The following is an 11,540-nucleotide window of genomic DNA, read 5'->3' as shown; positions in this document are numbered from 1 at the left end:
TGGCTACGCTCTGTGTATCGAAGCAAAGTCTTAGTTTGGTTACTGTACATTACAATATCAATATACAGACAGGAATTTCAACGAAAGAAATTTTAATATCAAAGTTATTTTTGAAAAAATGCTTCTATTAGGACTACCATGTGTGTTAAAGACATAAATACACGTCATAGACGGATCGGAAAGTGATAACCGGCCCTGAAATTAATAATGCTAAGATTAATCCTGTCGTGTATTAATATCTTAATGTTGCAATCGTATAATTTTTAAATTAATTTAATTTCAGGACATGGAAAATGAGCCGGCAATAGTGGAGTCTCCAGTAGAACCACTGCGCTTGAAGGTATCCACGCTGGTTTTCGATGCTTTAGAGGAAATGTACTTCGCCGGAAGACATAGCGATGTTGAGGTCATAGTACAGAACAAATCCTTCCGCTGCCATAAAGTAGTTCTTGCTTCCGTTTCACAGTATTTTGATGCTATGTTTCTGTCGGGAATGAGAGAATGCTACGACGGCGTTGTTCACCTGCAAGAGATTGAAAGTTCTACTTTTGTTGATATTCTTGATTTCATTTACTCTGGAAAACTAAACATTTGTACGGAGAATGCAGAGGATTTACTGCGCGCGTCGACTCTGTTTCAAATCAAAGTTCTGCATAAAAAATGCGAGGAGTTTCTGATTGGTCACGTGGCCACTGAAAACTGTATAGGTGCGTGGAGATTGGCTAAAACGCACGAGTGTAAAGAACTGGCCAAGAAAGCTTGGTATGTGATCCTTGAAAACTTTACAGATGTGTGTCAAACTGAAGACTTTAATGTCTTGGACGCAGAAGAAATGTTTGAAATAATCAACGACGATGACTTACAAGTTACAAATGAAGAAATTGTTTGCGATTCTGTTTTCCGGTGGTATCGATTTGATCCGGAAAAACGAGAGGAACATACGTCGAAACTGTTCGAGCATCTCCGATTGCCACTTTTAAGTTCCGAATATCTCTTGCACGAAGTAGAACCGATGGAACTTGTCGTCAACAATCAAAAGTGTCGCGATATCGTACGAGAGGCAATTAGTTACCAGATGTTACCATCAAGAAGACCGGATTTTAACTCTCCTCGTGTCACGTTTAGGAGGTATGCCAACATGGAGGAAGTTCTTGTAGTAATTGGCGGATATAACGCTTCTAATGAGAGGGTGGCAGATGTTCTTGCCTATAGTTTTGCGCGAAAAACTTGGTTCCAACTAATGTCATTGCCATGGAAATTAGGTCGCGAGTTTTCTGCATGCGTTTTTGGGAACGATATTTTCGTGTCAGGTGGATCCCAGAAACTCGATTCGTTACTCCAATTTCGATCCGAGACCAATGAGTGGGTACGCTGCACAAACATGATTCAGGGGCGCAGACGACACGCAATGGTTGCATTAGGTGAATCCCTCTTTGTTCTTGGAGGCTATGACGACAATCAAAAAGAAGAATCAAGCAGAACGCTTTCTGATATTGGTGAATACGCAATTAGCTCCCACACATGGTCACACACTGGGGATCTTGTAACTGCTGTACGATCAACGACAGCAGCTGTTAGTAAAGAAAAGATATTTATATTCGGTGGTCTGCTAGCAGATGAAAAAGAAACAAACATTGTCCAGTGTTTTGATACTCGTTTGAAAACTTGTTTCCGTGTTGAGGACTTGCCTTATGCTTGTAAACTAAGTCGAGCTGTCGTTTGTGATAAACGGGTATTTGTCGTCTGCACAGATGGAAACATTCTTGGACTAACCGAAGATGGCGCTAGCAAACCGGTCGCGAGAATAAAACATTTCAATCGCAGGCGATTTGGAGCTATACACCACAAAGGGAATATCCTTTTAATCGGCGGGGAATGCGGTGCAGAAGTCTTTAGAGATATATTTACATTTAACCCAGACACGGAAAAATCGTGCACTATTGCAAGGAAAAATGTTCCATCACGTGCGAACTTTGCGGGCCTAAAACTGATTCTTCATAAAAAGTTTCTTAAATATGACATCAAATTTGATTCTGGAAAGGTGTCTAACCCGACCGCAACACAGTCTAGCTGATTTAAAAATGAAAGTGTCTATAAAAACCGCAACAGTGTGCAGATGAAATGCAACACAGTCCAGTTGAAATAGAAGAATGATTTAAAAATGAAAGAATTTATCAAATCCGCAACACAGTCAAGCTAAAATAGCAGTGGTTAAAATGAAAGAGTTTATAAAAACCGCAATACAGTCAGAATGATTTATAAATAAAAGTGTCTATAAAATGCAGTGGAAATCGGTGTCTTATTACGAGTTCGTAACATGTATAAAACAACATATTTTTGCTTGATTTATTTTTTGATCTTAGTTTATATTTCAAAAAGTTCTCAAATGAAACTCCTTATTTTAAAACATTAATTGTTTTCTTTTGAAAATATTATTGGACAGATAACTCATGCATACATACTGGCATATTCAATGATATACACGAGTTAAAAACTTAAAATCAAATAGTATGTCACAAATACATGATTTTTAAAAAAAATAAACTAAACAATATTTTATAGATGTTTAATTTCGCTTTATTTCATTACATTTGTTTAAAGCTGCATGTCCCCAGGTGGGCAAAACTATTCAAGAAAATTAACCTTAAGAAAAATGTAATAAAATGCCATGAAAAGTAAAAAAAAATATTCACAATTCAAAAATTAATTTGCATGTCATATGCAATTGAATTTGCAGTTTTTATCACCATACTTCAACTGTGCGACTACACATCTAGTATTGGAAGCTTTTTTTGTGTTTTGATCTATTTTTTGTATGTTTTTTAAAAAAAAGTTTTTATGTGCCGTTTGCAATGTTTAAAATGCGTTTTTGTTGACGTGACAGTATTTTACTTTTTAAAAACATTTTTCACGAAAATTTACATAAATATGAAGGCATGCTGCCTTTAAATGTAAAATTCTGAGAAATTTGCAGACATATTGGTACATATTTTTATTTGGCGATTGTTAATAATATCTTACTTTACATTGTTTCTTTATTTTGGATTTATATCAAACATTAAAAATGAATTGCGTTTTATTTAAGCGTTAATTTAGATGATCATACACTTGTTCTGTATACTTCTTTGTTATTATACTTCGGGTTCTTTAACACCGCGGTTTCTAGGATATCATACGGTAGGTTTAATGGTACTGCGAGTTCTACAATATCACGGGTTCTGTGATATAAAGTGTTAAATGATACTACACAGGGTCAATGATACCACAGGCTCAATGATACCACGGATACTATGATATAACAGGTTCAATGAAACCTTGGGTTCTATGATACCACAATTTATATGATACCAAGGGTTCCATACGAATGGTTTTATGATACCACGTGTTCTATAAGATTAATTATATTTATAAGTCATTTGGATCGGAATATACGGCCCGAGGGGACCCGCCCTTTGGACGGTAACTAGGCTTATCGAGTTGCGCCTATGGGGAGCCACCGGGAGACGGATATTCCGATCTGAGCCGAAAACATTAGACAAGTTAAGATATTTTTATGCATATTATACCATATTCCATCATAGTTGAAATTCTTTACCCGAATAAAATAATTTTCCATAAAAAATTATGTCATTACAACCGTAGCTAGTTTCATACAACAACTTATTTCATGCTTTCCAGTATTTTATTGTAATATATCAGATGATTATATTCTGATAAACCACTAGTGAAATTTATAAAATATAATTTTCACTGTAGCCGGACTATATCTGAATGCGGATGAAAAGAAAGTTAAACTAAATAGAATAACAGGCAGAAATAAATGCTGTCATACGTAAATTTTGCTTCTCCGGGAAAAGAAAGTCGATGTCACCATACATCATGTTAAAAATGTAACAAAATTAGAAAAAAATTAACAGAACTATATTTCAAAATTGATGATGTGACGTCATGATGTGATGACGTCACAAAGGAGAAATCGCGACGTTACGCGGCAAAATCAGTAAAAAATACTTAAATTCACTTAAAAAGCATGAAATAAAAAGAAAATTTATTTGTTTTACATATAAGTTTGAAATATATTTCATTCGTGAACACCAGCTATTATATTTTCACTCGTGGCTACGCCACTCGTGAAAATATTGTATCTGGTGTTCACTCAGTGAAATTATATTTCAATCTTACATACAAAACAAACAAATATCCTCTATGTCTCACAAAACGGCATGCAGTTCCATTCTTGTATACGAAACAATGATTTCATTTTAATGTGGTTCATTTTTAAAATTCTCTAAAACACCTAATTATCTAATTATGTAATTATAATACATTTATTAAGTTACGAAGAAAATACATTGACTAGGTCGAAAATAACTTTATTATATCCGCCGATTAAAGGCGTTAATAATGTGTATTAATTCTGTACCATATATGAAAAAAATCACATTTTCCGGCGTTAATGCGAAGCACAATTCCGTTCATCGGCGTTACCTCATAAAACGACTTGAATCACATTTTATCAGCTTATTTCAATTTTCTTTATCACCAGAAGCTTAGTTCATGTCATTTGCCTACCGAAAATCGAAACTATAATGTGAAATATGCATTGTTGTACTTATAAGAGACGACAAAAGCCAAAATATCGCTCAAAACGGTGGTCAAGCCATCATTTTCACGAATGATCTTAAAATGAACAATTTCGTGGAAATTATTTTGATGAGGGACTTCGCACCCGTATGCGGCTATTTTTTTTTTCAGTTCGGTTAAATAAAAAATATATTGGCCACTTTACTTACCGCATTGGAAATCCTATCAGGTATCTGCCATTTATTGCACAATTCTGCGTTACTTATTGCACGAATCGTGCGTTATTTTAACATTCCGACGTTACTGGATACACACGGTGTAAAATAACGCCGTTGAATAGCACGCAACTCATTAGACGGGTTTTTGCATATCAGACTGGTGTTTCCGTTAGTTTTACCCATGATAGAAATAACGTCTGGCATGGGGATACCAGCTAGGTGAGGCGTGTGCTATACAATGGCATTATTAAAATAAAAAAAAAAAATAGAACTATAACTAAATGTGATTAATACCCCCACAAAACTGCTTCGGAAATGAGGATGTTACTAGTAACAGAATACCTTGTAAAAGAATTGAAATATAGAGTTATGGTTGTGGGCAATTAAAGATAGTTATGGTTCTTATATGTTGCATTTCCTTTCAATGTGGTTGGCCATTGATGAAGTTTAATTGAATTACTCTGTAATAAGTCCAGAAAGACAAAGAAAAGGAACAAAGGGCAATAACTCTATCAATACTGAAGATAGAGTTATAGTTTTTGAGCACTGCACTTCCTCTTATTGTGCTTGACCATTGTATAAAGTAATATTGAATTCCAACCTTTAGTCTTCAAGTTATGGTCCGGACAAAAAAATCAATGGAAAAGTAACAAAGGGCAATAACTCTGTAATTGCTTTAGATAGTGTTATGGTTCTTGTGCACTGCACTTTCCCCTATTGTTTTTGACAATTGTATGAAGTTGTTTTGAATTCCAACCAGTTGTTTTCAAGTTATGCCCCGGACAAGAAAAAGTAACAAAGGGCAATTACTCTGTAATTAGTCAAGATAGAGTTATGGTTCTTGTGCACTGCACTTCCTCTCAATGTGCTTGACCATTGTATGTAGTTATATTAAATTGAAACTATTAGTCTTCAAGTTATGGTCCGGACAAAAAAAAGCATTGGAAAAGCAACAAAGGGCAATTACTCTGTAATTACTTTAGATAGAGTTATAGTTCTTGAACACTGAACTTCCCCTTATTGTGTTTGACAATTGTTTGAAGTTGTTTTGAATTCCAACCAGTAGTTTTCAAGTTATGCCCCGGACAAGAAAAAATTACAAAGGGCAATAACTCTGTAATAAGTCAAGATAGAGTTATGGTTCTTGTGCACTGCACTTTCTCTTAATGTGCTTGACCATTGTAGGTAGTTATATTGAATTCCAACCATTAGTCTTCAAGTTATGCCCCGGATAAGGAAAATGCAACGGACGTCTGGACCGACCGACCGACCGACCAACCGACCGACCAACCGACCGACCACCGAGTGACTCCTATATACCCCCCCAAACTTCGTTTTTGGGGGTATAAAAACAAACAATTATCGATTATAAATATGTATCGAAAATAAGCAACATGTTCTAATAATCAAATTTAAGTAATATTTTTAAGTCATTTAGTGTTGTCAAGTCGCATTAAATTGTTTAATGTTATTAAGCAAGCCATATCATCGCCTTTTCTTGTATCCCATACAGAATATGTTCTAATTACGAGATTAAGTGTTGTTTATGTTGAGAGTACACGTTTATAAACGTATTATGTAAAATTGCGTGCATATGGCGTGTATGCATATCTCCAGTAATAAAGGGGAATAAACCTTGAGGACATAAAATAGATTCAAACTTTTCTTTGATTCAAATACTTAAACTATGCGGTCATAGCTTGCATGTATATCTCCAGTTATAAAGGGGAATAAATCATGAGGATATAAAATAGATTCAAGCTTTCCTTTGATTCAAGTACTTTCACTTTGCTGTCAGAACGTGTATGTATATCTCCAGTAATAAAGTGGTACAAATCTTGAGGACATAGAATAGATTCAAGCTTTTCCTCGATTCTAGTACTTTCACTTTGCTGTCAGAACATGTATGCATATCTCCAGTAATATAGGGGTATCAATCTTGAGGATATAAAAAAGATGCAAGCTTTTCCTCGATTCTAGTACTTTCAATTTGCGGTTAGTACGTGTATGTATATCTCCAATAATGAAGGGGAATACATCTTGAGGGCATAGAATAGATTCAAGCTTTCCCTCGATTCCAGTACTATACTTTGTGGTCAGAACGTGTATGTATATCTCCAGTAATAAAGGGAAATAAATCGTGAGGGCATAGAATTGATTCAAGCTTTTCTTCGATTTAAATACTTTCACTCTGTGGTCAGAACGTGTATGTATATATCCAGTAATAAAGGGAAATAAATCGTGAGGGCATAGAATAGATTCAAGCTTTTCTTCGATTCAAATACTTTCACTCTATGGTCAGAACGTGTATGTATATATTCAGTAATAAAGAGAAATAAATCGTGAGGGCATAGAATAGATTCAAGCATTTCTTCGATGCAAAATACTTTCACTCTGTGGCCAGAACGTGTATGTATATATCCAGTAATAAAGGGAAATAAATCGTGAGGGCATAGAATAGATTCAAGCTTTTCTTCGATTCAAATACTTTCACTCTGTGGTCAGAACGTGTATGTATATATCCAGTAATAAAGGGAAATAAATCGTGAGGGTATAGAATAGATTCAAGCTTTTCTTCGATTCAAATACTTTCACTCTATGGTCAGAACGTGTATGTATATATTCAGTAATAAAGAGAAATAAATCGTGAGGGCATAGAATAGATTAAAGCATTTCTTCGATTCAAAATACTTTCACTCTGTGGCCAGAACGTGTATGTATATATCCAGTAATAAAGGGAATTAAATCGTGAGGGCATAGAATAGATTCAAGCTTTTCTTCGATTCAAATACTCTCACTCTGTGGTCAGAACGTGTATGTATATATCCAGTAATAAAGGGAAATAAATCGTGAGTGCATAGAATAGATTCAAGTTTTTCTTCGATTCAAATACTTTCACTCTGTGGTCAGAACGTTTATGTATATATCCAGTAATAAAGGGAAATAAATCGTGAGGGCATAGAATAGATTCAAGCTTTTCTTCGATTCAAAATAGCCAAGTACAGAATTTTCATTTTGCGGTCATTTTCCGGTTTCGAAATTATATCTAGTTAACTTCCAAAATACGACCAGCTCGTTTTGTTTATTAAACTTAAGTTTTTTTCATAGTGCAGCATTATTATTTGTTCTTGTTGCTTTATTTAGGTTAGTTCATAATGTGATCAGCTCGTTGTGTTTGTATCCTTTCATAATTCGGCCAGCTGGCTTGTTTAAAGGTCCTTTCATAATTTGGCCAGCACTTAGGCTCTTTCATAATGCGGCCAGCTTTTGTTTTGGTCACATCAAGGTTCTTTCATAGTTTGGTAAGTTGGTTCTTATTTCTAAGCTCTTTCATAATGCGACCAGCTTGTTTTGCTTCTAATACCTAGGGACTTTCTTAATGCTGTCAGCTTACTTTGGTTCAGATACCTAGGGATTTGTTAATGCCATCAAGTTACTTTCGTTCTAATACCTAGGTGCTTTTATAATGCGGCCATCTTTTTTGTTTTGGTTATTATATTCACGCCCTTTCATAAAGTGGCAAGCGTTTTTTGGTTTAACAATGTAGCAAATTTGTTTGTTTTGGTTGTTATATTTACGTCATTTTATAAAGCGGCAAGCGTGTTTTGGTTTTACAATGTAGCAAAGTTGTTTGTTTTTGTTGTTAAATGTAGGTTATTTCTAATGCAACCAACCTGAGTAGTTCTTATATCTAGGCTTCTTTCATAATGCGGCCATCCACCTTAATTCCTTATTTTCTAGGTTCTTTATAATACCGCCATATTGTTTGTTTTAATCGCTATATTTTGGTACGTTTACGTATAACGTATCCAGCTTGTTGCTCTTTAACATAAAGGTTCTTTGATTATGAACCAATCTTGTTTGGTTAAGATGTTATATCTAGGACATTTTGTAATGCGGTCAGCTTGTTTTGTTTTTTTACCTATGCTTTTATAATGCATCTAGTTTTTTTTATTTCTTTCTAGACAACATAATCAAAAGGTTTATTTCCCTGTTATTATGGTTTATATTATTGTAACTCCATAATAAAGCCGCCTAAACGATGTGTGTTCACAATAATTCTGCATCTGCAAAATACGAACACCCTTCTGTAGTTTATGAAGAAACTTTTACAGGTCGATATTATGTGCTCTTTACTTCCGTGACTTACAAGTACTATTGCACATTATGATTATTTCCCCCAGTAGGACACTTATCAAAGATAAGTGTGTACAGCTAGATACCTCAAAGTTTCGTTGCAGCGAAACTGATTAACGTACATTTGTGTATACGATAACTAACACATCAATTTGTTTCACAATTTTAATTCGATTAAACATATGGACAATAATATAATGTAGGCATTGAATATCAATCCATAAAAAGATAAATGTCTGTAAACATATCATACTTTCAAACAACACTTACAGTACAATAATTAAAATGTATATAACAAAATGTACCTTTATATATTACAATGTATCTCCCTTTGCTAAATAATATCTTATACAGTAAAATATTAATTCTAATCTTTTCTAAAGCTTGAAAAATGTGTATAATATGAAATTTCAATATTAAGCTATGGAAAATGCATAAATACACCTATATATTGTAAGTATTAGATGATTGTATATTAACCACACTATTTGAAAACAAAAAAACATTTTGTCAATAAAATATCAATTTTTCAAAAAAGTTTCACAACAGCCTCTCTCCTAATACAAAAATCTTGTTTGACGTTTGTTGTTCAAACATCATATGGACTTAAAAGCTGGTTTACTCAAAATGTAGTCTAAACTACTACAAAGTGCAATAACTACAAAATTAAGACACTGCATACACTCCAATAAGATATGTCTACCAAAGTCGTTTCAAGTAGAATGTAAAATCCAGTAATGTTCTTTATTGAGATCAACTAAACTGTAGATTTTTAAATAGAAAACACAAATAACTTTTTCTAGTTATGCCGAGGACCTTTATTAAGTTTACAAAGTAGCTTATTAAGGGCAATTACTGCAAAATCAAGCAATACAGAGATATGGATCTTCAGCAGTGCACTATTCCCCAAAGACATGTGTTAATCGTCTACGTTTTATGGTCATGCGTCCAATACTTTTTGAGTTATGCTCAAGTAAGAAGTACAATGAGCAATTAATCATAAACACTAAAGGCTATGAGATTTAACCAAACATAAAGTTGACACCTCCTATATTTTTGAGAGATGGCCGGGAAAAAGAATGACGGTTCGCCAGCCGACAGAACAAACACATATTTTAGATACAGATTCAATTGTGTGAAGGTATAAATACTGATAAGATTGCATTTCTAGAGAATGAGTGCTATATTGAATACGTTCTTAATACCAAACTCATTGTCTGTGTAAATTATAAAAATAGTACAAAGGAAAATATAATCATGTATGCAAAAAAAAATATCTAAAAGTAACAAGAGGGCAATGATGTCCCCTTTTCGCTTAACTGAAATTCATTGCTATTTGTAAACTTAATTTGAGTTTAACTAGACAATGTCACAAATAAAATCCGTGAGCTCTATAAGTTGCATTGACCATAAGGGGAGAATAACTTAAAGATGTTCCCCCTAAAACGGGGTCATTTTAACCCCAGAGCATGATTTGAAGTTTCAATAGAACAATTTATTAAAAAAAATAAAAATAAAAAACACAAACAAATACAGTTTCTTAAGCTCTAGTCATTGCCGTTTTGTAGTGGACTTTTTTTTTTAAAGTTTGCAGTTCTGTGATAGCTTCTGTGACCCAGAAATTAAAATAGTTATTACTATTTGATAAGCGTTTGAAGATCTTTAAAATTCAAGCAATATTCAAGGGAAAGCTCGCCAAATTTGATCAGAAGATTACTGACGTGAAATCATTTAAAGTAATTGTATAATTGTAAAACAATGGACAACGGTCATCCAACGATCCCAAGAGCTCACCACGAGTATAATGCACTCAGGTGAACTAAAACATAGAAGATACAAGTTGTCATTTATGTACATGCATTTATCAAAATAAAACATAGCAATTTAATTTATGTCTAAATCTCTTAGAATTGTTTTCTCTGCTGAAGACGAATGTAAATAGAAATACGCAGGGCACAAATGGGTCATTTATAGGAGTTCGTTACAATATGATATCTTTGAAAATATTTTATTGATAATTTGTTTGCTTTAAATCATTAAAATCGGAATAAGCAGGCTTACAAAGATGTAACATTGTTGTAACAGAAAATGTAACACTATATTTATTTGTATAACACAGTAGTTTTATTTCTTTACAATATTTTTGATATGTTAGAAATTTCAAAATGAAACGCAAAAGAAAGCGATAATTCAAAATTATTTACAGCTTTTATATGTCTTACATGGATGTAATGAATATATTACTTGGCATTATTCTTGTAACAAATTACAAATAAGTCAATGAATTGCGTTCAGTTGTGTTCTATCTAAACTAGAAATAAGAAGACTGAAACTAAATACAATACCAAAGAATAGAAAACCAAATATCAAACTGTGCATTAATTCAATAAATACATAGACAAATCTGATAATAAAAAGATACTCTTGAAACATTAATTATACAATGACGGTTTATAATAACATGACAATATCCCATCCTTCTGGATGTATGCTTATTGTGTTCATGAATGTATGTAATTTTCTTTATTACATATACACTGGTAATATACATGTATTTTTGAACATTGAATATCAATTATATACATGTATACACATATACGT

General features: G+C 33.5%; 1 protein-coding gene across 1 annotated transcript; it reads left to right on the top strand.

The window, feature by feature from the left end:
• The first annotated feature begins 209 nt into the window (after positions 1–209).
• On the top strand, positions 210–2,457 carry LOC132759394 (kelch-like protein 24). Its single transcript, XM_060751161.1, has one exon. It carries the CDS (start codon positions 287–289, stop codon positions 2,072–2,074), a length of 1,788 nt encoding a protein of 595 aa, XP_060607144.1. The 5' UTR covers positions 210–286; the 3' UTR covers positions 2,075–2,457.
• Positions 2,458–11,540: the final 9,083 nt, after the last annotated feature.

The sequence above is a fragment of the Ruditapes philippinarum genome, unplaced genomic scaffold (genome assembly GCF_026571515.1).
Source record: "Ruditapes philippinarum isolate M1 unplaced genomic scaffold, ASM2657151v2 ctg3430_1_1_1_1, whole genome shotgun sequence".
Taxonomy (NCBI): domain Eukaryota; kingdom Metazoa; phylum Mollusca; class Bivalvia; order Venerida; family Veneridae; genus Ruditapes; species Ruditapes philippinarum.
The sequence above is the reverse complement of the archived record's forward strand: the minus strand, read 5'-3'. Positions and strand labels throughout refer to the sequence as shown.